This window comes from Paroedura picta, chromosome 2, assembly GCF_049243985.1.
Source record: "Paroedura picta isolate Pp20150507F chromosome 2, Ppicta_v3.0, whole genome shotgun sequence".
Lineage (NCBI taxonomy): Eukaryota > Metazoa > Chordata > Lepidosauria > Squamata > Gekkonidae > Paroedura > Paroedura picta.
Genome location: NC_135370.1, coordinates 73705462 through 73730998, shown reverse-complemented (window position 1 = coordinate 73730998; position 25537 = coordinate 73705462). Strand labels below are relative to the sequence as shown.

The following is a 25537-nucleotide window of genomic DNA, read 5'->3' as shown; positions in this document are numbered from 1 at the left end:
CTAGCTAGGACTTCTACCATCCCTGCAGCGCTCTGTGGAGAGAAACTCCACCTTGTAAAATCATGATTTCTATGTATCCCCCCCCCATCTTCTGGCAGATGTCTTGACAGCAGTGCTGGCTCTGAGTCAGGTTTCTCCTAAGGTTGCTGCTCTCTCTGTACATTTGACAGATAAACTAGGTAGAACGGGGGTTTTGCAGCTGGATTGTAAGCATGCTTACTTAAAGGCATCCTACTGAGCTCACTCTAGAATACATGATCAAGGAGGATGCAGCTGGCACAGCAGTTTCAGCCAGGCTGGAGCAAGGGTGATCAGTCTTAGTAATTCTGGGGACCTGAACAAAAGTCCTGCTGTGGCAGTGGAGCAGGTGGGTGGGAGGAGCCCTCCCCATAGTGAGGCATTCACCCTCCCAGCTCTCACCTTCTGGCCTCCTAGGGCTCAACCCTTCCTTGCCCAAAGACATGAGAAAACAGCACCCTGATTAAGTCCCTTACTGACCTTCTTATCCCCTGCCCCACCCCAGCTGTAGGAATAAGCCATGGCTCAGCGGCAGAGTATCTGCTTGGCATGCAGAGGGCCCTAGGTTCGATCTCTGGCATCTCCAGTTAGAAGAGCAGCTAGCAGAGGGTACAAAAGGCCTCTGCCTGAGAACACAGAGCACTACTGCCAGATACTGACCTTGAAGGACAGACGGCCTCACTCACTTTAAGGCGGCTTCATGTGTTCATGTGATAACTGATTGTTGGCTTCTGCCAGGTTACCTGCTGCTGACAACTTACTTGACGCCCACCCCTTTGCTATGGCAGTGGCAGAGGACTGCTGACAATGTTAGCAGGACAGATGCCCACCCCCAACACAGGGCTTCGGCCAGCTACCCCCAGATTGTCCCTAGCCTGGAAGTTGCCTTGTATTCCATCGTAAAAGTAACTCCATTGCATTCCCCTCTTTTCTAGGATGCTTTTGCCTTCTTCACACACAAAAAAGCACCACCATGCCAGGACTTTCCTAAGTGCCTTACATTCTGTGAGAGAAACACAGCTCTTGTTGAACACAGCTTCCATCCTCCTGGTACACTTAATACAAGATCATGGACCTTTTCAAGGAGAGAGATGGCCTTAGTGTGAGGCTTAGTTTGAGCAGTGCCAAGACTAACCCACAGCGATACACTCGTATTAGGGATGTAACCCTCTTCTGAGAATAGGCCTTCCACATGGAGTTCTGCTGCCTTCCTGTTGTTGCTGTCAGGTGTAGAGTAAACAGCAGTAAATCAGCATACAAATACAAGAGTTATTCTAATTAGCATTTCCTAGCAACTAAGGTCCCTTACCTATAAGTAACATTTAAGGAAATTTGTTTCAATGTAATTGAAGGAGATTGCATCTGCACACGCCTAGCAGTTCCTGCTGATACAAGGCTGTCTTGGGGCTGCCCCTGGACTCTAGCTACATTCTTGCACCTGTTTAACTCTTGTGTTTGTACTCTGATGTACTGACATTCACAGATCTTGACAATTGCCTTAATCCAATCTCAGCTAAAATTGCCTATTAACTAAGCATCCACTCTAGCTAGTACTTCCGGGTAATAAACTCACCCCTCCTTACCTAGATATAAGGGTTGAGGAAATTCTGCTTCATTACATCTGCCGAAGTGTGCATACATGCAAAAACCTATGCCTTTAATAAAACTCTGTTGGTCTGAAAGGCGCCCCTTGGACTCAAACTTTGTTCCGCTGCCTCAGAACCAACTGCAAACTTAACTCTCACAAGCGGGGCGGGGGGAGACTTGGGTCCCGTGCCTGTGGTTGTCGTAGGAAGAACTTTTAGCACGCTGCTTGTGGAAAAGCTGCTCCTTCCAGCGATTTCGCTCCAAGAAGCGAATGTAGACGGTCGAGAAGCCCCGCCCGCCATTGGTTCTCTGGCCGCCCTACTACGTAGAGCTTAGTCCGGCAACGAAAAAAAGTTTGCGCTACGACCACGCAGCTCACGAAGAGCTCTCTAGTCTAGTCCCACTCTATATGCGCGTGTTTACTGCAACAGACTGCTACGTGTCCCCCACTGGAATCAGGAATGTATCGCTTGGCACCCTTTGCAAGAGCAAGCGCTCCCCGCCCCACCCAGTCTCCCGTAAACAACCACTAAAGGATCGGGCGGGGCCAATGCTTAGGCCCGTCCCCCTCTGCCGCGATGTCCCGCCCCCTCCTTTATAAAGCCGCTGCGGCAAGGCGCCTGGCAGCAAGCGCAGCTGCTTCTCACCGAGACTTCGTCGCCCCGACTCAGCGTGAGATTCTGCCCCTGCTGCTCCCACCATGGTAAGGGGGGTAGGCGCTCGGGTGCCCCCTGGTTGCTCCAGTAGCACATTAGCGGGCAAGGCGGGAGGGAGGGAGGCTTCTTTTTAGCGATTGCCAGGCTGAGAGCCCACGCGGTTGCTGGCACGGCGTGTTCCTTTGGCAGGTATTTGGCGGCGCCGGCCCGTGGAGTTGGGCAGCCTTCTCCTTCTTCCGGACGCTTCCCCTACGAGGCCCGAGGTTGGCCTGCTGTATGCAGCGTGACCTTGGGGAACAGGTGCTCTCCCCCCTGGCCTCCCGCGAACATGGCGGGGGTGCAGCTGGGCCTGCCTGCCAGAGGAAGTCTAATGGGCGCAGGTGCTGCGTGCTGCTGCTCCGAAGTCGGAGTCTGCACTGCGGGGCACGTGAGCTCCTTGGCAGGCGGGGTTGTGCCGCGCGCGTGAGGGGGAGCAGCGGAACAGGATCGGGCAGGCTTGGCCTTCCCTCTCGCCGGAGTTGGCCTGGTGCCCGGATCCGCGCCTCTGTGCGCCTCATTTCCCTGCAGCCACGTTGGAGCAACGAGCAGTGACAGCTGGCTTGGGGCGCGGGCTGGGAAAGAACTGGAAGGGGAGAACTGGACAAGCGAGGCCGGGCACCTTCGAACGCTCTCGGTGCCCCAGGGGAATGGGAGGCGAGGAGAACCGTCGGGCGGCACCCACGTCCGCGGTTCTCCCCGCCCCCCCTTCAGCGGCACCCATCCTAGCCCACTTACGGGGGGGGGGTATTAATAGGCCGGGGGCAGGAAGAGAGAGTTGGCTCAGGATGCGTCCCGCCGCCCCGCTTCCAAACAAATCCCAGGGCTGGAAATAGCCGGGCCAACGACCGGGCTCCCGTCCAAAGTAGGTAATCGCATCTCCCGTCTCATCTCGGGGGAATCTTGGCCCTTTGGCGGAGGGAGACCTATTTTTAGAGGTCCAGGCTGGCCTGGTGAAGGAGCACGAGGGTGGCGCCTGCCGACGACGCCACCCCAAACCGACCCGCTGCAAAGCCTTCGCCGACGTCTCCCAGTCACTAGACTCGTCCTCCGGGCGCCAGGAGCCAGTTCCCCGCGTGTCTGGGGTTGTGCGCCCCTTGTCAAGACGCCCAACGTTCAGGAGGCGCAGAATGCGGAAGAGAGAGCCATTTTACCGCGGAGCATGCACGTTTTAGGTGACGTCTCCTTAATTTGAACTTCAAAAGGGGAAGTGCCGGATGAAACTGCAGCACTGATGTAAGCGTCTCTTGTCAACACGCCTTCAGCCCTGGGAACGCCTTGAGGAGGGGTGGACCTGACTCAGAATTGAGGCGCATTTTCATGGGCGATCTACTATGCTTCTATGCCACCAACAGTGGTTGTCTGATTCCTTTTAAAGGCCTAGCTTTGGTAACTTCCTTGCTTGCCCCCCTTAATCCCTGGAGTGCCCAGACAGAGTGCAAGTTGTTCCTGCAGGTAGCTGAGCAGGGTATTCTCGCCTGAGTAAGCTGACAAAGCAAGAGAGAAACTGAGGCCTGCCCTGTCATTCTTGGTGGGGCATGGAGGAGTCAGCTTCTGTAATATTCAAAAAGGCTTAAATTATTTACTTTACTGAATGTGTAGACACCAGAGTACAGTCTTGGGAATGTCATTGAGCGTATTCAATGCCTCCTTCTTCCAGCATTAAGTATGAAATTGGTTGCTGCACATTTGACACAACGCCTGCTTTTCCAGGCTGCCTTCAGCTTTGACAACTCCTGTCTTGGAAATTTGCTGCTTCTTGTTAAACCTCTGCAGTAAGGGAATAGGGAGACCATTTTTTTCTTTCCTCCCACGTAAGGCAACAGTAGCCAGAGGGAGGCGTTTAGCTTGGCAGACTTCAGTTTGTTGAAATCCTTGGTTTTATAATAACCTTTGTGCAGAGAAAAGAAATCCAGTATATTCCTGGAATTTAATGGTGACTGGGCAGGGATTTTTTTTTTTTGAACTAACAATACATGGCATTTATGTAGCACTTCCGAATGCTCAGTACCAACTCTCAATGGTCCTTATAGCAAGAGACGGGATAAGCCACTATTCCCATACAGGAAGCTGAAAGCAGTTGTTTGCCACTGATGGAATGAATCCACTTGCAGATTTACAATTAGTCTTGGTTATGATCATTTTTAATTGAAAGACTTGAATTTGCATCCTCCTAATGAAATTATTAACGCCCTGACTATATAATTTTGGACTTTAAACTGCCCGAAAGGTCATGTTTCAAAAGCGGCTGGCAAGTTCCTAGATACCAGAGGATGTAGATGGGAAGCACAAGAGGGAGTAGAGAGGGCCTAGCTGAAATGGGGCTGCATGTTCAGCCAACCTGCGTTTGCTTTTTGAGGCTGAGTTTACTGCAAGAAGGCAAAGATACTTAAGATTTGCAGCCTGACCCAAGTAGGATTTGCTTCTGAGTAAATATACAAAGTGTTCCTGGGATAGCAGTTTTCTAGAAAGTATTCCTCTGCATGTTACTCTGTGAGTCTTTTGAAATTCAGTTTGCTACAATTTTGCCAATGTTCTTTATCACATGGAGCAAATCTGAAAGTGCAGCCAAGTCTTAGCTGCATACAGATTGGATGTCACTGCCTCTAGGACTGCCCCCTGCAATGCAGCACTTGGCCTTACCTGTGGTTCCAAACTGAACACAAAGTGCATTGGGGAGGGGGGGGGGGTTCTGGCCAATACTCTCCTGGGAGTGCAAGCATACTTTGCATTAGCTGTAGTTAGGTCCAGAATACTGGAAAACCTCAACTTCGATTTGGATTTATAGAGGTGGTATGACGATGATGATGGCAGTGGGGTATTCTGTGGGCGGGTGTACTTGATCCCCTTTGCTAGTGGCTGATTACCCTGCAGGTATGTCCTCAGTCTGACTTGACATTGCATCTCTGCCGAAAGGATCCTCTGAAAAGCAGCCAGACTTTTCCTGGGGAAATGGGCCCTTGCATTACCATTTTGGCTGACAGCAGTGCATGCTGAGCAGAGCAAGACTCAAGGTTTCACGCTGCAGCTTAGTGTGAGGATATTTGCATTGGGTTTACTTGGCAGGCTGTTCAGGCAGTTGTAGGCCTATTTCAGTCTACAGCTGGGGGCCAGTTCAACATAACCATTCTCTTCATATAGAAAACTGATATTTCTTTATTTGTTTAAAACATTTTAGCTTTCCGTATCTCATACTCAAGGCAGCATAGTAGGGCTCTTAGAACAACACTGGTTTCTCCTGACCCTTGGTAAGGTAGGGATTAAGTTGTGTGACAGAAATGTTCAGTCAAACAAGTGGTTTGAAGCAGTATAGTAGAGGTTTTCTGCCTCTGTGAAAACTAGGCTGCGTTTTTCAAGGCTGTAGCCATGACGATGGGCAGGGCAACCTCTTCCCACCTTAATTTCTTTCCTCACCCACCAGTCCTGACATGTAGCTTTACTCTTGAGTCATAAACTCACCAATCTGCCCATATTACTCATTCTGAGGAGCCACCTGGTTCTTTCTTTCAGGTGTGATGTGGATAATTTACTAGTGATGGTAGGGGGAGGGGAAAGACAGAGCTTCAGCCTGAATTTAAACACAACATTATGTTTGCCCAGGCCCATTCAGCCTCTGACTTGAGTGCTGGCACAGCAAGAAGCTTGCTTCTTGTATGGGCTGGGTTGCTAAACAAGTTGTGTAGAACTGATTATTATCTGTCTTCCCCTTGACCTATTTTTGATGATAATAAGGTAGATGACTGTCTACCTGCTGGCTTAAGCCTAAAAATAACTGCTGGGTCATTTCTTACCATACTATGACTTATTTTATTAAAATGTTGAGATGCTGCCTTCTTTCTCTGAGAAAATGGGGGGGGGGGTGCAGCGGCATGACGCTCCCATATAACCACAACCCCATGTGGGAGGGTATGTTCAAGTCATGTACCTGGCTTGAATAAATTTATTTATTGGCCTGACATCTGCTCTCAGAAATGGTAAGTAACTCAGTTAATTACTCCCACGCCACTCTTACCTGGCCTTGATAGTTATACAGTTGGCTAATTCTTTCTGAGCGTTCTGATCCAGTGTGGATGCAATGAATAGTATTCCAATGCTGTCACATTGGCTTCCCCATAGGAGGGAATGTGGTGACAGTCTGCAAGCAGCATTTGAATTCTGGTATCCTCAGCCCAGGGGCATGAGAAAAGAATAGGGTTGCTAACTCTGGGTTAGAAAATTCTTGGAGATGGGATTTAGGAAGGGAGAGACCATGGTGAATGATGCTAAAGTCCAAAGCAGCTGGGGTTTTTTTAAAGGGGGGAATCTGATCTCTGTAGTCTTGATATCAGTTATAATCCTGGGAGATCTCCAGGTCCCTCCTAGTAGTTGGCAGTCACAGAGATGAATGAGAATAAATGCTCACATTTCACCTTGTTCAAGGTATGTGTGAGTTTATGAAGCGTATTTTGTGGAGGCCTGTATGAATCTTTGCAAATAAGCAGAGGCTGGGTGTACCGTTGAACATGTCTCTTGCAGCGTGAGTGTTGGAAATGTGCAGACTGGCAGTTTGTGTTAACTCTTTGTGACTTCTGTGTGATAGATTCCCTAACCATGGTACTGCATGATTTCTTACTTTAGGTACTGCCACACTCTGGTTTCTGAAGTGACCATTTAATCTGAAGTGAATACAATCGGATGAAATCAAAGCTCCTGAACATAATGGCATATCTCTTGGCTTCTTTGCCCCCCAAATCTTGCTTTGAACTACATAAGCAGATGTTGATTCCGCTAGCCAACCTGTAATGACTTGCAGCTCATTTGCCATAAGGAATGCTTGCTGTTTTTCATGGCAGTCATGGAGCCTAATATTGTATGTATGTCAGTAGGTTTGGATACCTCATAGGTAGGCCTCTACTCCTCCTCGCCTGTACTATTGCCGTTCCTCTCTCAGTGCTGTACTATTGCCGTTCCTCTCTCATTTGCATAGGTAGTGTAGTGCTCACTAGAGTGCTGCTGTGAAATACTTGTGATTTCTGGAACAAAAGGCTTGCTGCTGCTGACCTGGCAAATCCCCAGGACATTTAACTGGACTGGTGGCTTTGACAAAACTCCTCCCTGCACTGTGCGTTTCTGAAATGCTGTGTATATGTTCCCTCAGTGCCCATGACTTTGAGTCTTCCTATACTCCGGGTTGTGCTGCCTCTGATCTTTTTGCCAGAGAAAGTTCATCACTCTTTTATTTCCACAGCGTGAATGCATCTCAGTCCATGTCGGCCAGGCCGGTGTCCAAATGGGCAATACCTGCTGGGAGCTGTACTGTCTGGAACACGGGATTCAGCCAGATGGGCAAATGCCAAGTGAGAAGACCATTGGAGGTGGGGATGATTCCTTCACCACCTTCTTCTGTGAAACTGGAGCCGGAAAACATGTGCCCCGTGCTGTCTTTGTGGACTTGGAACCCACCGTGATTGGTGAGTACAAGGCTTAGGGCAGGAGTCTACAGGATTTTTAAGCATCTTTGGAATTCTGATAGACTAGTAGGTATAGCCACAAAATGGCTGCCACAGGAGGCGGAGCAACCCACAAAATGGCTGCCATGGGAGGTGGAGCCAGCCACAAAGTATCCGGAAATGACATTCTATAATATTAATTCAAGCCAAAATTATGTTTAATAGGATGCCTTTTAAAATGAACATGTTTTGTTTTGTGTATATGCACAGCTTACTTTCAGTCATGCAGTAAAAACCCCTGTGCTGTGGTAGCAGCCGTTGTTAAAACACTGTTTTCAAAATCTGCACAGCTGGTCAAAAGTCCTGCTGGGACCCATTTGGTCCCACCCACTTTCTCAAAACACTTGGCTGGTGCCATGCTGGAGAGCCTGTTGTAGGCTCTGAGCCTTCTGACTGGAGTTTCATGCCCTCTAGTGGGCAGCACCGGCTGCAGTCTCACTGAGGCTTTGTTTTGTGCCCATTCCCAGGGAGAGTCAGACTTAGGAGAGGCCATTTTAGCACTCTTAAGTATTGGCAACTGCCCCCCCCCAGCCAAACTGAGGAATGCTGTTTAGTTGTCTTGGTAACAGTCTAGGCCAGGGGGTTGTGAGAGAGCAGCATCTGTGGCAATGGGATTTGACAAGCAAGCTCATGGGGAAGCATTGATTGCTACTCTCCATCAGTGTCTGCTGTCAGAACTAACTACTTAACATGGCTAGCAAAGTGATGTCTGTTGAGAAGACTTTGACCTGTGAAATTCTGAAGTGGTTGCACCTAGGCACGCCTTCCAGATGCCAGCATGGGCCCAAGTGAAGCGCGCTCTGCCAACACTCTCCTGCAGTTACGTATGGCAGGGGAAGGGCAGCCATGGAAGGCAGAGTGCCCTTCAAGGAAGTTCACCTGTCCTCGTTGATCTTAAGGAATCCTTGTTAGGTGCTCCCTAAGCCTTGCTTGGATTCCCTTACTTGCTCGATTATGTTAAGACTCCGGATTCATCTATCTCCTTGTTTCTTTTCCAGATGAGGTTCGTGCTGGCACTTATCGACAGCTCTTCCACCCAGAGCAGCTGATCACTGGCAAGGAAGATGCTGCCAACAACTATGCTCGTGGACATTATACCATTGGAAAGGAGATCATTGACTTGGTGTTGGACAGGATCCGGAAACTGGTATAAACGTAGTGGTGGTGGGGGGGGGGGAGGTTAGGGGAAGCTTACAGGAGTGGAAGGGGTTTTGGCTTCCTTATGGGGGTAGCTGGTAGGCTGGGAGTGGCTAATACGGAACCTCAGTAATAGTAACCTATTGCCACATCTTTCTGTTTCAGTGCAGCAAGGAACTGTGACAGAGAAATGACCACACATGCTGTTTCTCCATATGTGCTCATTTCTTTGTTTCACACCTCCTATTAAACAAAGTTGTGCTTTAGAGCCCATGTTAGAAGTTTGCAACCAAAGAATCAGCTGGCTGTTTCAACTCAGTGCGCTCCTCGGCGCTCATCGTGCCTTCATACTGCCTAACTAATGTTGCAGTGAATGTAGAAGCCGCCATTGGAAGGCTCAATAATTTTCAAGCAATATAATTTTAAGGAACTTCTTTCACATGTATTCATCAGTTGATGAACACCTATTTGCCATGCAAGCCAGTGTTAAGAATTCTTGGATGCATCCCACAATGCATACTTTCTTCGGTGTAGGACATATGTCTAGGCCTTGAGTCTCATTGCCCTGCATGAATTGAACAAACTATACTCCTCCATCATTCCCTGCAGTTGCACACGGCAGGGGAACAGTAGCCATGGAAGGCTGGGTGCCCTTCAAGGAAGTTCAAGGAAGCCCTTGCCGATAGTGAAGAACCTTTGAAGAGTTTGAGAACTTGCGAGTGGAACAGTTTGGAAGCCCCATATCTAACCTCTAAATGTAACAATTTTAAGTTGCACTGTTGTCTCCCATTTTTTGCCTACTTCCAATCACCCATTAGTTTTTTTAGCCATGTTGGTCTGAAGTAGCACAACAAAATTTGATTCCAATAGCACCTTTAAGACAACAAAGATTTATTCGAAGCTTTCAATTTTGTCTCCAGGTGCAACCAACCTCCTAAAGTTCTCTAACTCAGAATTCCATAAGTCAAAAAATGTCATTTGTGTGTTAAAACTTTGGGAATCTTGTGAATAAGAGTTCACATTATTTGTAAGGAGGATAAAAGTAAATTCTATTATCTAATGTACACTGGAGTTAGGACAGGAATTGGAGGTCACACCTCCAGAGCAAGTAACACATACCCACTGCAAGGTTTTACCAAATGCCATCTAAGTCATTGCACTGTGTTCTGGCTTTGAAGAACTACTTGTTCTTGAAGAACTCCATTCATAGTGATATATGAAGTGTGTGTGTGAGAGCCCTAGTGTTCTAGGGGCTAGATGAGCAACTGGTTAATTGCAGTAGTTTAATGGACATTTAAAGTTTATGGAGAACTGAATATCTGATATGGGCCTAAATAATAGCATATAGGCAGAAACTGACTGGTATTTAGCAAAATTTCTCTTGGGATCTTCAACAGGCTGACCAGTGTACAGGACTCCAAGGATTCTTGGTCTTCCACAGCTTTGGGGGAGGCACCGGCTCAGGATTCACCTCTCTGCTGATGGAACGACTTTCTGTTGACTATGGCAAGAAGTCCAAGCTGGAATTTGCGATCTACCCAGCTCCACAAGTCTCCACAGCCGTTGTGGAGCCGTACAACTCTATCCTCACCACGCACACCACCCTTGAGCACTCAGATTGTGCTTTCATGGTAGACAATGAAGCCATCTATGATATCTGCCGCAGGAATCTGGACATTGAACGCCCAACTTACACAAACCTCAACCGCCTTATCAGCCAGATTGTGTCCTCCATCACTGCTTCCCTGCGCTTTGATGGAGCTCTCAATGTAGACCTGACAGAGTTCCAGACCAACTTAGTGCCCTACCCACGCATCCACTTCCCTCTAGCCACATATGCCCCAGTCATCTCTGCAGAGAAGGCCTATCATGAGCAGCTGTCTGTGGCTGAGATCACAAATTCGTGCTTTGAGCCAGCCAATCAGATGGTGAAATGTGACCCCCGACATGGGAAATACATGGCATGCTGCCTCTTGTACCGGGGTGATGTTGTACCCAAGGATGTGAATGCTGCTATTGCAGCCATAAAGACCAAACGCAGCATCCAGTTTGTGGACTGGTGTCCCACAGGCTTCAAGGTGGGCATCAACTACCAGCCCCCCACTGTGGTTCCCGGTGGAGACCTTGCCAAGGTGCAGCGGGCAGTGTGCATGCTAAGCAACACCACAGCCATAGCTGAGGCCTGGGCCCGCCTGGACCATAAGTTTGACCTGATGTATGCCAAGCGAGCCTTTGTCCACTGGTATGTGGGGGAAGGCATGGAAGAAGGGGAGTTCTCTGAGGCACGGGAAGACATGGCTGCCCTGGAGAAGGATTATGAAGAGGTGGGCATTGACTCATATGAGGATGAAGATGAGGGAGAAGAGTAGCTGCAGGTGGCTTACATTGCCCAATGAACCCTCCTGTAATTATTAACTATAATTAAAATAAAGTCTTTCAGTTTTAATCTGACTCCATTCTTTGTTTCTTTGTTTGCTAGGCTTATTGCTCCTCTTAATATTGTAGCAGCACCACTTAGTGAGGACTGGCCCCCTGTAAGGGAAAGTAGGCTGCTTAGGTAGGGAGGAGGAACTGTGTGTGGAACAAGCACTTGTACACAGTGCCTCGCTGCCCCAGCAGTGGAATTGGGGGGAGGGCAGATTCCCTTTTCACATGACTTATGCCTAACACTGTTCAGTGTTGTTCCTTAGGATCTGCCTAAACAGTGGGAACGTCTCAGGAGTGTGGAAATCTGCAAGAGGAGGCAGGAAAATACTTGTTTGTAGATAAGAACCCACTAGTATTACTTCACAGAATCAGTTCCTCTCTTGCTAAGAACATGGGTAGAGACACATGAGCCGGGATTGTAAAAACTTAATTCTGTATCAAAATATGTTCAGTGTTAAGGAAACAATGCAATATGTGTATTTTTCCTCACGTAACCTGCCATTCATAAACAACTACTAAATGTTGGCATCCCTTCTTTCTAAAATGCTGTTTTTAGCTGCATACCAAATTCTTGAGGTAAATATCTAATGCTGCTCAGTGAGTTTCACACTTGAATAGGTATTTAATTCTGAACGTATTAATTATCCCCCCCCCCCCCATTTGGGTATGCTATTATGGTTTATAAGAGACAGCCTGCAAGCTCTGATGAGAGACAGTTCAGGCTGAGACCTGCTTAGCTTCAATTATGTTACTATTTATGACCTCAGTTAGGTTTCCTTATTGCCAAAACTGCCATTATAGGACACAAGCTGAGCAGAGGTACAACTTTCATCTGTACCATCCATGGAGAGTTCAGGTAAAGGATCTGTAAGAAAGACTGTTAGGCCCAGGTCTACTTGAAGCTCTCTTGTGAGTTCTTCCCTTCTGCTACAGCCCCAGCCAATCCCACACATGATCCAGATGTTATTTGTACGTGCCTTTGTGGAGTTTTTGGTTAGATGGGTAGTCTGGCTGGAAGGAGATTAAAAGGGAGAAGTCCCCTTTGAGGTTAATTGGAGGGGTCTGCATGTTACAGACCCTTGGAAATATGATGGAACTGAGTGAAAAGTAATTCAGGTAGGCAGATGTGTTAGTCTGAAGCAGCAGAATGAAGTTTGAGTCAAGACCAAAATCTTATTCAAGATGTAAGCTTGAATAAAATGTTGGTCGTAAACATGCTACTGGATTGAGACTTCATTCTGAATGAAATGTTAGTTCCCATCCTGCACTTTGTCAAAGCAAATATTTCCTGGTATTTCACAAGATCTATTGATGGCAGAAAAGGAAGAAAGGTAGTGGCTACACCCAACTTCATACAGTGCTAAATCAGGATTATCAAGGCCTTGTAAACAAAGCTCCACCCTCTACCTGCCAGGGAGCTTGTTCTTTTTCCTATGTATACCCCACCCTTTCAGATGTACTCTCAAACCTACATTCGAGAGATGGAAGAAGGGAACTTGCTAGTTTTACTTGGACTCATCACAAGACCTTTAATTTTTCTTCCCTCTAACGTTCCCTTTTTCCCCTTATAGGCCCACACTTTGTAAATGTATATTAACCTTGAACAGATAACTACTTTGCTAATATAATGATATGCAAATTTTCTACTTGGCCCTACAGGATTAGAAGACAATATAATTAATTTCTAGGGACTGTAAAATCCAGCTCTTCTGTGCAAAAACAAGAAGCTATTTGCTGTAGAACAGGAAGGTACCAAACAAGGGGTGTCAGTTTTTAAAAACTCCATGGCTGTGTTGTTTCTCTATGCTCAACCGTAGGCCAATAAGTTAACACAGTCATTTTGTGAAGATTTTATTCAGTAAAGAGGCACAGAGGGCTTGCCTATGCCTACAGGAACAGGGCACCAGCCCTTCCTTAGTAGTTCATCAGGTATTGTACTTTAATTTAAAAAAAACAGTCTGGGTGTCTTCTCCCCCCCCCCCTCCCGCTTTTCTCATTGTTGCTGCCAGAGCCCTAATATACCTCTGCAATTTTTACATAGGCAGCTTCTAACTGCAAACTGAGCAGCCATGACATGGTAAAATACTTGGGGTGCATGCCGAGGCAACAGTGGCAATGATAGAAGAGCTCCAAGCAAGTCACTAACAGTACCATATGGTCCATGAGTGGAGGTGGTTCCACTGTAGAGAGTTCCTGAAGCAAGTACAACATATGTTCTGCTCCTACCTTGGACCTGCATAAACAGACAGGCCTCATCAAGTCTTTTCATGAAGCAGTTTTCCTGCTGTCCCTCTTCACCATCCATCCTGTGGCCTTAGATGTGTGTGGTGTCCTGTCCAGGGGGGGCTGGCTGTATCTCTTCAAGCTGATTGATGACATTAGCAATGTATGGACGCTCCTGGGGATTTACCACCATAGTAGAAGAGAGGAGACGTTCCAAGGCAGGTGAGTACCTGAAACTTGAGATGCTTAGCATCAGCTCCTCCTTCGATTGACAGCAACTACAACCCATAATGTGCCCTTCACCAACTTACCTGGTATTCTGGGGCACAGTGACGTGGTTTTGCACAGCCAAGGCCACACTGTCTCCCTTTTGGAAGATCATGTCATAAGGCCCCTCGCCAAACATCATGCAGTACAGAACACAGCCTAAGGACTAAGATGTAGGGGTGAGAGATTACAGAGCAGAGCTGTGGGTCCAGAACAGGGAAGTACATCACTGGCATGAAGGTAGAATCTCCCACCCCCTTGAGAACTTGCTGGTCCTTACCCAGATGTCAGTACGCTCATCAATAATGCATTCACGCTCAACAGTGAACAGCTCTGGTGCTCGGTATGAGATGGTGCAACGTTGGGCAGCCCAGTCCTGTGAGGTGGAGGGAGAACAGAATCTTGAGGAGCAAAGCTTTAGTCCCAACTCTGGACTGTTCCTGCAATTCTTACAGAATGATAAACAACAGTACCATAAAAACCTTAACATGGGTAAAGCAAGCTTCAAGGGGAAAGGATAGGAGAGACCCAAAGAGGGAAAGACATCTGAAGCTCTCTCCTTGGTCACAAGACTGTCCATTTAGAAATATTCCAGAAACTTGAAATTATAGTTTGCAACTTGATAATTAGTCCTTTCTTCCACAGAGATATTACTATCTGGCTAATTATTTGCCTTCTATTGAAACCATAACCACACTATACTGGGGCATCTAGAGGGAAGGCCAAAGATGCTGCAAACTATTCCTTCTCTCGGAACTAGGAAGAAGTCTGCTTGGCATTTGAGACTCAACCTGTGGCTAAGGCATGCTTTCTCAACTAGAGTTTCATGAAACCTTGGGGTTTCTTGACAGTCCTGGAAGGGTTTCCGGAATTAGTGGGAGTTAATTACTTTTTTAATTTTTTAAAAAACTGTTAAACATTTATTGGGTGAGATGACCAAATTTGGTCATGTTGACCCATTCCCCCTTCCCCCCCATGGCCTAAAGGAGTTGGGAAGATGAGGGGCCCCGGGTGGGCATGTACACAGCTATGCTTCCCAACAGTATTCTGCATGATCGTGCTGTTTCAGGGGTTTATCGATGGTAAAAAAGTTGAGAAAAGCTAGGCTAAGCACAAACAGTTGAAGGGAGCATACTAATGGGCAAAGCTGCCTTATACTAATACCACTGGTTCATCCTATCCAATCTTGCCTGTTTCTTTTCAGCAGACTCTTCCTTATGTCTCAGGCAGAGCTTCTCCCCAGCCCTGGCAGTCAAGATGGTTTGAGCTGGAGTGCCTGGGCCTTCTCCACGCACAGCATGTGTTCTGCCACTGACCTCCTCCCTCTCTGAGATTTCCCACGTTTCAGAACAAAGAGCTCCACAGTGACACATCAATCACAAGCAACCACTCCATCTGCCCACAGTGAGCAAATGGCCCAAATGCCTATTGTTAAAATGAATCTATGTTAGAAAGCGGGTTATCCCCACCCCCATTTTTGTTGGAAGGAACAGTTCCAACCTAGGATGCAGTGAGCTTGTCCTTTTACAATAGTTAACTTGTACCTGAACAGCCATGGCCTCGCGGGAATTCCGCACGTCAATGCGTGCCTGGTTCATGGAACCCAGGTCCATCAGCAATGGTTGGTCATCATCTTCCAGTAGCACATTTGTGGGTTTCAGATCTCTTGAAGAGGAACATAGGAGACTATTTATTCAAGTGCTCCTGAGGGTCTGCCTGCTTTAAACTGAAGCTCAAAAGTCTTTTCTGGCCCCAACTTGGCTTTCCCCTATTAATAAAACTGGTGGCAATACTCAGTGCCAATCCACAGTTCTTTACCTCTGTAAACTCATCTTTGCAATGCCCTCAACACAACATGCAGCCCGTCACTCATCTCATCTCAACTTCTTCCCTCCTCCACATGCACTTGAGCTATTCTGTTCATGCAAACATGTCAGGCTTTCCATCTTCTCACCTATGTGCATAGCCCCTGTTATGGATGGCCTGCAGGCCACGGCAGATACCGTGAAGGATGGCAAGGATCCGCTCCTCGGGCATGAAGACACCGTTATCTCTCAGAACTTCAACTTCTTGCCAAAGGGTCCCTCTCTGTCAAGAGAAGCCTGAGTGACTAGGATGCCATACATTTCTCCAAAGTCCTTGGGCAGGTAGCCATTACCATCTGACGACAGATTTAATAGATGAGGGAGGCATAGGCCTTACAAGCCTGCTCAACATGCCCCCCCTGTTATCAGAGATGTGACGGAGTGGTTTTCCTATATGTTGGCAGTCTGCTTCTTCCCCCCCCCCAGCCCAATACCTATTTATTTATTTATTTTTATTTGGATTTTTGCACCTTCCATACAGCTCTGGGCGGTTTGCATAGAACATTATAAAAATAGTTACGTAGAACATTATAACATTCTGTCAGATAACAATCAAAACATAACGTAGCATGTCAACCCGAACAGTATTTCAACAGAACAACATCACTGACATATCCCTGCCATATGGCTGTCTACCTGATTGTCGTACACAGTGTTGATGCCCCAGCACTCACCTTGTAGTAGGGCAACAGGAGCCAGGCCTCATGTTTGGATCCCCTCTCCACCATGGCATGCGCACACAGGGGCAGGATGTTGGGGTGATCAAAGAGCAGGTGCATCTCCACTTCATGCATGGCCTCCTGGCGATCATCTTTATCATGGCATATGATGCGTTTGAGTGCATAGAAATGCCCATCGTGCAACCCTTCTACAAGGTCCACATAACTAAAACCACTGTGTGAGGTGAAGGGAATGTCAAAAACAAAATGGACAACTTGACAAGGAAAGAACTATTACAGTGGAAACTTACAGAATCCAATCAGCTACTTTCCCATTTCTCATAAGGCAGATAACAGTTAAAACAAAACCTCCTAAAATATCATAAAAGCAAACTAGAAGATAAACTAAAATACATGCTAAAGCACACAAAAGAGTAATTAAAACAACAGGGCAGGAAGGGGCATGAAAGTTGTGAAACAACAGCATCGCTTCCTTTCTGCACTTTAATGGCGTTCTCACAAATAGCTCATAAGGATATTGCAATGTAACAGGCATGCCAAGAACCGGGGAATTCAGCTAGTCTAGCCCACTGAGAAGCCACCCCAGATCCTGAAGCCCCATACAGTTTCTTTGGAAACTATCAGCCATTGTCAGACTCTTATAACTGTCAGATCTGAGAAGCTGGGCTGCAAATACTGTTTGACAGCTCAGAGTATTTGAATAGATAAAAGCTGACTTAACAATGAGGAACTCTTTTTCAGAGCTGCTCAGAGAAGATGAGCAGCAACAGGTTCACATTTCAGCCAAAGCAGGATTTGATTACACATCATGAATGAAATTTCTAATTGCAATGAATGACTGGGCCAGTTGTGGCATCACCCTCTGCAGAAGGATCTGCAGCTCAATCCTACGCATATTTATTTAGAAGTAATATTCAGTTTAGGGGGGAAGACAGTATGGTAATCCCTGATCTCAGAAGCGAAGCAGGGTTGGTGCATGGATGGGAGAAAACCAAGAAAAAGTACAGAGGAAAACAATGGCAAGCCACCTCTGCTTCTTACTTGCATTGAAAATCCCCTGCTGAGGTTGCTATAAGTCAGCTACAATTTGATGGCACTTATGTATGTAACTGTAAGGACAGTAGGAATAACCTGCAACCTTAAGAGAAGTTTGAACAGCCATATCCTGGGGATGGTTTCCCTATGGTGGACAGGACTAGACCCGTGAACTCCTTGGAGGTGGAGTGTGTCTCATGGCTTAAGTACCACTTAGCGCTTAACACCCGCCCGAGTGCCTCCTCCTCCAACCGGCTTGCCTGTCTGTCCAGCAGCCAGCTAATGACCTTCCACCCCCACCCCTAACCACTCCCTCTTCCTTCCACTTCCCTCTGAGGTTCAGAGGCTGGAGATCCCTGCTGCATGAGAGCTGCCCCTGCCGGTGAGTTTCCTTCCTGGGAGCCTCCAGCCTGCAGCCTTTCCAGGTCCTGGGGGGAGGGAGAGGCCATCCACAGAGTTCTCCCACCCCCACCCCCACCCCATCTAGTGCCCATTGTATTCCTGAATGCAACGGACTTGGCCCCTAGTTTACAAATAAAGCTCAAAGTGCATGAAAACACATCTGAAAACCCAACTCTGTACTCACCCTTCCCCAAGCCTATGGATTAAAAGATAACGTTTGTTATTGATGGTGATGGTTCCCCTGGAGCAGGTACAAAGGGCATGACCCATGATGGTTGCTTCAACATCCTTTAGGCCCTACAAAGGACAAGAGAGCAAAGCGTTTAAGAGAACAAATTGTTTAACCACCTACTTCCCCATACCCATACCAGCATAAGAACATAACAAGAACCCTACTGGATCATATAAGTGGCCCATCTAGTCCACCATCCTTTTTCAGTGACCAACCAGTTGCCCTGGAACACTGCTGAATAGAGCATACCTTGCACTGCCCATTTCAAGATTACAGCAGTTATATTCTGAACTGGGCACGGAGGCCAAGGCCTTCGCCAAATAAATAAATATCACCTCTTTGCTCTTTTGGTCAAAAGTGTACTGCCTCTGGATGTGGAAGCTGAATAAGGACCTTAATTACCTCACTATAGGTGCTAATGTCTCAGCATGACCCACCCTTTACAGATGCCAATTAATTCAGTTGTATCTTTATATGGACTCTGTACTACCCTAATGAATCTGCTTAACATGTCTCACACGGTATTTTCCATAATTGGATTTTATGTTAATCCCACCTATTAACAGTAGGGAGTCGGGACTGGTTCTTAGACTGGCCTCCACATGGAACTTTCACCTTCACCCCTTTTCTGATGTTTGAACTCTTAAATATAAATTTAGCTGCTTCAGATGGATTTTTTCCATCTGATTAGTCAGTTCTGAATTATGAAAGTTTATACTGGAACAAATGTTGAGTTCCTTAAGTGCATGGCAACTGGACCAATCAACAAAAGCAGTTTAACAGGCAGCATCCACAATAATGACACCGGCAGAGCAACTGTTTTAGTTTTAGGTTCAAATAAATGGGTCAAGGAAAGCACTCTCCAATGTTACTAGGGTCTTGGCCTGATTGGAGATAGGAGGGAGAAGGCTTGGATTTGTTTCCAACCCCAAATAAGGCTATCAGTCAGATGATTAATCAAAGCACATCCTAAAGGCTGTACTTCCAGAAGTACAGGCAGGATTTCGTAGAGGCAGAGGAACTAGAGATCAAATTGCCAACATACACTGGATCATGGAGAAAGCTAGGGAGTTCTAGAAGAACATCTACTCCTGCTTCATTGACTATGCTAAAGCCTTTGATTGTGTGGAGCACAACAAATTGTGGCAAGTTCTTAAAGAGATGGGAATACCAGAGCATCTTATCTGGCTCTTGAGAAACCTATATGCAGGTCAAGAAGCAACAGTGAGAACCGAGCATGGGATCACTGATTGGTTCAGAATTGAGAAAGGAGTTTGGCAAGGCTGTATACTGTCGCCTTGCCTATTTAACTTGTATGCAGAGCACATCATGAGAAAGGCGGGGTTAGAGGAGTCACAAATTGGGATCAAGATTGCAGGGAGAAACATCAACAACCTCAGATATGCAGATGATACCATTCTAATGGCAGAAAGTGAAGAGGAACTAAAGAGCCTGTTGATGCGGGTGAAGGAGGAGAGTGCATCTGGCCCTCTCAATTCCTGGCAAATAGATGGGGAAGAAATGAAGATAGTGACAGATTTTATTTTCCTGGGCTCCAAGATCACTGCAGATGGGGACTGCAGCAAAGAAATTAAAAAACGCTTGTTCCTGGGGAGGAAAGCTATGGCAAATCTAGACAGCATCCTAAAAAGCAGAGGCATCACCCTGCCAACAAAAGTGCGTTTAGTCAAGGCTATGGTATTCCCAGTTGCAATGTATGGCTGTGAAAGTTGGACCATAAGGAAGGCGGAGCGTCAAAGAATTGAGGCTTTTGAACTCTGGTGCTAGAGAAAACTCTTGCGAGTCCCTTGGACTGCAAGGTGAACAAACCGGTCAGTCCTAGAGCAGATCAGCCCTGCCTGCTCCTCAGAAGGCCAGATCCTAAAGATGAAACTCAAATACTTTGGCCACCTCATGAGAAGGAAGGACTCCCTGGAGAAGAGCCTAATGCAGGGAGCGATCGAGGGCAAAAGAAGAAGGGAACGACAGAATGAGGTGGCTGGATGGAGTAACTGAAGCAGTAGGTGCAAACCTAAATGGACTCCAGGGAATGGTAGAGGACAGGAAGGCCTGGAGGATCATTGTCCATGGGGTCGTGATGGGTCGGACACGACTTTGCACCTAACAACAACAACAACAAAGGCTGTATGTTGGTGGAGGGAAGGACATGACATCATTCTCTCCCAAATCATATCACCAGTTACAATTGTCCTTGATTCCCTGGAGGACTAGAAAGGAAAAAGGCATTATTCATACAAGCAGGAGGAGGAGGAGTGAAATCCTTCCACTACCCACTCTCAGAACAGGTTTACTAGACTGCCACATAACTACTGTGGCCTATGATTCAAAGCACACAAATCACAAGAAAACTATCATAACAACAGAAACGGACTAAGATCCCAAGCAGAAATGTGTAAATGACTGACAATCAGAGGTATGCTGCTGTATCAATTTTTACCAACTTGAAAATAAACAAAGCTATAAGGACAGCATTTTTGTCAGCTTCCCAGAAACATTGTACACAAAATACACTCCCTTGTGAATTAAACACTGATGTGGGTTTAGTCCAGGAATCATTCCACCCCACCCCATCCCTATGACAGCTGACAGCCCTTTTTACAAATGAAGAAATCGCAGCTTCCCCACTGCACCAAAATAAAGCCACTTTCGGATCCTCCTAGGTTAGAGGATTGTTATCAACCTCTTAGTGCCTACTTAAAAAAAGAACAAAAACGGGCGAGCGCCTTCCTCCGATTCCAGATGTGTAACCGGCGAGAGAAAGTCAGTCCACACGTACGCAGAGGCACCGTCGCTCGCACCATGTGACGTCCTGCCTTTCCCCGAACTAAGCTCCTCCATTCGAGTCAGTGTCCGGGGCTCAACCCGGTTCCAATTAAGGGGAAGCGCCGACTCGAGGAGTCCCCAAAGCCCTGGCGGAAGGATGCCACCTCCAGCGCCCCACCTACCTGCGGGGGAAGGCCAGCCCCAGCCCCCCGCGCGAAGCCTTCTTGGGGAGCGTCAGCGCGACGAAAGCGGCTCGGGCTGCCTGAAACGTCACTCCTCCGCGCCGCTTGCGTGGCCCCGAGCGCTGGTAACCGAGAAAGGTCGCCTAGTAACTAAGGCGAGGGGAAAGCTCGAGAAGGGAGGGAGGCGTGGGGTGAAAGCAAGCAAGGAACGGAGCATTTGGTTTAGACAAAATGCTGAGCTACCATGAGGGAGGGTTCGACGATTCTGCTTCTATGCCTGTTTATTTGTTTTAATATGTGCTGCATCTCCACCAAAGTGCTAGAGGCGGCTACAACAATTAATGGAAGCAAGATTTTATAATAATATTTTTACACATGTAGGATACCAACATGAACCCAAACAAATAAAAAAAACATTTGAGATGTATTTCTTGACAGGAGATTACTATCTAAATCTAACTAGAAATGGAGGCCTATACTATGGGCACCCTTCCTCATCACGGACAGGGCCCACCTTCGGAGGCCTTAACCGATTTTTTAATCCGCTCCGCTAGGAGTGGGTTAAAGATTTGTTTCAGAATAAGTCTATAGAATTGAACTCAATAAGGCTTACTTCTGAGTAAATAGATTTGTATTTGGAACTCAGTCCACATTGTTATTCATCCAGTGCCAAACCTTTTATTCAGTATTATTCAGTATTAAGTATTGTTATCTTTTAACCAAGGCTTTTTGCTATTTAATCTCATGTCTCTTGCATCTCATTTGTTCAGCTGATGACACTGCACAGTTTAATACTGGTTTTGCTGCCAACTGTCAGGAACTTCTGGATATTTAGACGGAATTTCTTTTGCACTAATTTGATTCCATTGGTTCTGGTCTGCCCCTCTGGGTCAAGAGAGAACAACTCTGCTCCATCCTCTACATTAGCAATCCCCAACCTGTGGGCCGCGGACCACATGTGGTCCTTCGACTAATTGGAGGTGGGCCCCGAAGGACGCCTTCTCCCCCCCCCCCCCCCGGCCCTTTACTTCATCCCCCCCAGCCCTTTACAACACACTTCATTGTTGTGGCGTGTCTGTATCTTATTTTGAAGGGATGCTTAAACATTACCATAGTGATCAGAGAGCGCTAGGGCAGTGGTTGAGAGTAGAGGAGTATACTACCCCCCCCCACCGGGCCTCAGTAAAAGGCGTTGAGTGGTCCCCGGTGATAAAAAGGTTGGGGACCACTGCTCTACATGACAGCCTCTTAAATACTTGAAGATGGTTATCAGATCCCCTCTCAGTCGTCTTCTCTCCAGGCTAAACAGATCAAGCTCCCCCAACCTTTCCTCATACGTCTGGTCTCCAAACCCCTCACCATCTTTGTTGCTCTACTCTGGACACATTCTAGTTCGTCTACATCCCTGTGGTGCCCAAAACTGAACACAGTACTCCAAGTGAGGCTGAACCAGAGCAGAGTACAGCGGTACCATCACCTCTGGTGATCTGGATACTCTGTTTGATACAGCCCAAAATCCCATTTGCCTTTTTAGGAACATCACAAGAGTAGCTCAGCTGGCGTTCTTCCATTTATGTCGAGCCAAGCTCCTTGCATCCTACCTGGCCTCAGAACATCTCACCACAGTGATCCAAGTGACAGTCACCTCTAGGCTGGATTTCTGTAACTCAGTCTACACAGACCTTCCCTTGTCCCAGATCTGGAAACTTCAACTGGCGCAGAATGCAGCAGCCAGGGTTCTTACAAGAATGCCTTGGAGGGCCCACATCAGGCCTGCACTCCAACAGTTGCACCAGTTACCAGATGACTATTGGATCAGGCTTAAGGTTCCAGTTATCACCTTCAAGGTCATACACAGTCTGAGCCCTGAGTACCTGAGAAACAGCCTTTCTACCTATGCCTCACAGAGTACATTATGATCCACCAACAAGTTCTTACTGTTCACTTAACATTTAAAAATATTATGCATTCAAGCCAAGATGTTGTGTTGTATGATACTGAGACAGTTCCAGTGTAAATTGCCCTGAGCCATGAAGGGTGGTATATAAATAGAATAAAATAAAATGATAAATTTACCTCAGAAGGTTGTTAGGAATATACAATGAAAAACAGTGCAATCCTATGCAGAGTTGCGATTAGTACTCTAAAATATATATGTACAAAGAACAAAAAGAATTTACATTTTCCCCTTTCCCAAAACACCCATCAGCAACTTGGACAAGGCCCAAATTCCTTAGAACATCTTATCCCCATTGTGAGGTAGCACAGAATGTTGTGATGCCATGTGATTTATCCCTGGCATAGATGTTGCACATGCATCACCCTATGGCTGTGTAAGGAATTCATATAGCTCAGTGAACACAATCCTAACCCAGGCCCATTGAATCTCTACAGATGAGTTGCTGTAAGTTGGATATGGATCAAGACCAAGTGGGCCTTTGTAATTAAAAAAAAACAACAACTAATGTTATTACTTTTTCAAATGCTGTGTGTGTATTAAGTGCCATCAAGACACTTTTGACTTATGGTGATCTGATGAATTAATGACCTCCAAAACATCCTTTAATTTAGAGACTTGTGCAGGTCTTGCAAACTAAAGACCATGGCTTCTTTAATTAAGTCATCTCTTGGGTCTTCCTCATTTCCTGCTGCCTTCAACTTTTCTTAGTATTACTGTCTTTTCCAGTGTGTCATCTCATAATGTGGCCCAAACCTGATTAGCCATTTTAGTGTCCAGCAAGAGTTCAGGCTTGATTTGATTGAGAACCCACTTATTTATCTTGTTTAACAGTCCATGGAATCTATAAGAAAAGGTCTCCAACACATTTCAAATAAATCAGCTTTCTTCATTATCCAGCTTTCAAGCTATGTTTAGTAATAGGGAATATTATAATACAGGGGTAGCCAAATGTGCTGGCAGAGGCTCATGGGAATTGTAGTCCATGGACCGCTGGAGAGCTACAGTTTGGCTACTCCTGGTATAGTATGAATTCTCTTAATCTTGGTTTCCAGCAACATGTCCTTAAGTGAAAGGATCTTTTCTATCTTCTTTATAGCTGTCATCACTCTTTTGATTTTTTTCCCAGTTTTCCGTTTAGTTGATGATGGAGCCAAAGAATAGAAAATCTTGAGCAATTTCAAATTTTTCATTATCAACCTTAAAGTTGTGTAATTCTTCAGTAGTCACTTCTTATGTCTTTTCAATGTTCAGCTGTAATCCTGCTTTGGAGCTTTCTGTTTCATCAGTAGACATGTAGTCTTCATTATTTTTTGCCGGTAATGTGATATCATCTGCATATAACATTGTTGATATTCCTTTCACTAGCTTTCATGCCATATTGACCTGTATCTAGTCCAGATTTCCTTATAATGTGTTCTGCATATACATTTAACAGGTAGGTAGATAAAATACATTGTGTGACACCTTTGTCAATTGGAAACCATTCTGCTTCTCTACATCCTGTCCTAACAATAGGCTCTTGTCCTGAATATAGATTGTGCATCAAAAGAGTTAGATGTTTCTTTTAAAATGAACCATGTTCCACATAATCAAAAGCTTTGCTGTAACTGAAGAAACACAAGCTGATTTTCTTCTGAAATTCTCTGGTATGCTCCAGTAACCAATGTAAATTTGCAATACAGTTTCTAGTGCCTTATCCTTTTCTGAATCCAGCTTGAACATTTGGCATTTTTCATTCCATATATGGTATATTATTTTTTTTAAGTTTTTGAGGATCAGTTTACTTGTGTGAGAAATAAACATGATGTTCTAGTAGTTGCTACAGTCTAAGATGGCTCCATTTTTTCAGCCTGGAATGTAGATTGAGCATTTCCAATTTGTGGGCCATAGTTTTGTTTTCCATATTTGTTTTCATATTCTTGTGCTGCATCCATTTCTATTGGTTCAAATAGTTCTGCTGATATCCCATCTCTCCAGATGATTTATTTCTCCCAGTTGCTTTGAGTGCAAATTTTACTTCACTTTCCAAAATTTCAGATTCTTCTTCAAAAGATATTTTGTGGAATGAATCTGACATCCTTTTGTTTCTCCTGTGTGGTTTTTAATTGTTTTATTCCCAACTTTTCTTTGTTTTGTCCTGTTCCATTAAAGGATTCCCATGTTGACTTTTCAGCATTGCTAACCGTGTTTTAAACTTCCTTGATTTCTTGCAGTATAGATCTTTTGTTATTCACATAAATTTAACACAATCATAATCAAGTGGCTTCCCTCACAGGAATCTGAAATTTAATAATGAATCTTGCGTATATCTGGCTATAGTCAATGCTATGGAGTTAGTCTTGCAGCCTATTGGCAGCAATATATAACTACACTGTCTGATGTTTTGCACAAAGTTGGTAGATAAGGAGAACTGTGCACATTCCTAAATATCACCCTAGTCCCTAATAGCTTAAAAACTAATTTGGGGGGAATTTCCCTCACCCCATGATTATCACTTCTGGAAGAATTCCACAGTCATCTATAGTCTGGTTTAAAGTTAAGTGTGTCATTTAGGTTA

At 45.9% G+C, this 25537-nt stretch overlaps 3 protein-coding genes across 8 annotated transcripts in view; 2 read left to right on the top strand and 1 right to left on the bottom strand.

Moving 5' to 3' along the window:
- Positions 1–2176: 2176 nt before the first annotated feature.
- LOC143829603 (tubulin alpha-4A chain) lies at positions 2177–11369 on the top strand. The gene is made up of 4 exons (XM_077320771.1): positions 2177–2308; positions 7525–7747; positions 8785–8933; positions 10321–11369. Exons 1-4 carry the CDS (start codon positions 2306–2308, stop codon positions 11290–11292), a joined length of 1347 nt encoding a protein of 448 aa, XP_077176886.1. The 5' UTR covers positions 2177–2305; the 3' UTR covers positions 11293–11369.
- A 1819-nt stretch (positions 11370–13188) lies between these two features.
- Positions 13189–23234, bottom strand: STK16 (serine/threonine kinase 16). 5 transcript variants are annotated; one of them, XM_077320776.1, is made up of 8 exons: positions 23097–23234; positions 18007–18119; positions 16380–16599; positions 15795–15928; positions 15385–15505; positions 14121–14216; positions 13885–14006; positions 13189–13809 (listed from the first exon to the last, which is right to left on the bottom strand). In XM_077320776.1, the coding sequence occupies exons 2-8, from the start codon at positions 18090–18092 to the stop codon at positions 13665–13667; spliced, it is 924 nt and encodes a 307-aa protein (XP_077176891.1). In that variant the 5' UTR covers positions 18093–18119; positions 23097–23234; the 3' UTR covers positions 13189–13664. The 5 variants fall into 5 exon arrangements, with proteins under 5 accessions (XP_077176891.1, XP_077176887.1, XP_077176892.1 ...); XM_077320772.1 differs by lacking the exon at positions 23097–23234 and adding an exon at positions 21021–21151; XM_077320777.1 differs by lacking the exon at positions 23097–23234 and adding an exon at positions 21021–21151 and having other exon boundaries at positions 13189–13803.
- Positions 20953–25537, top strand: part of GLB1L (galactosidase beta 1 like) — a 15939-nt gene continuing 11354 nt past the window's right edge. Inside the window, exon 1 of one of the 2 annotated variants that reach the window (XM_077320765.1) lies at positions 20953–21145. In XM_077320765.1, the coding sequence (XP_077176880.1) occupies positions 20996–21145 (150 nt within the window). In that variant the 5' untranslated portion in view covers positions 20953–20995. Of the gene's footprint in view, positions 21146–23321; positions 23425–25537 lie in introns of those variants that run through there. The other variant, XM_077320766.1, reaches the window with a different exon arrangement.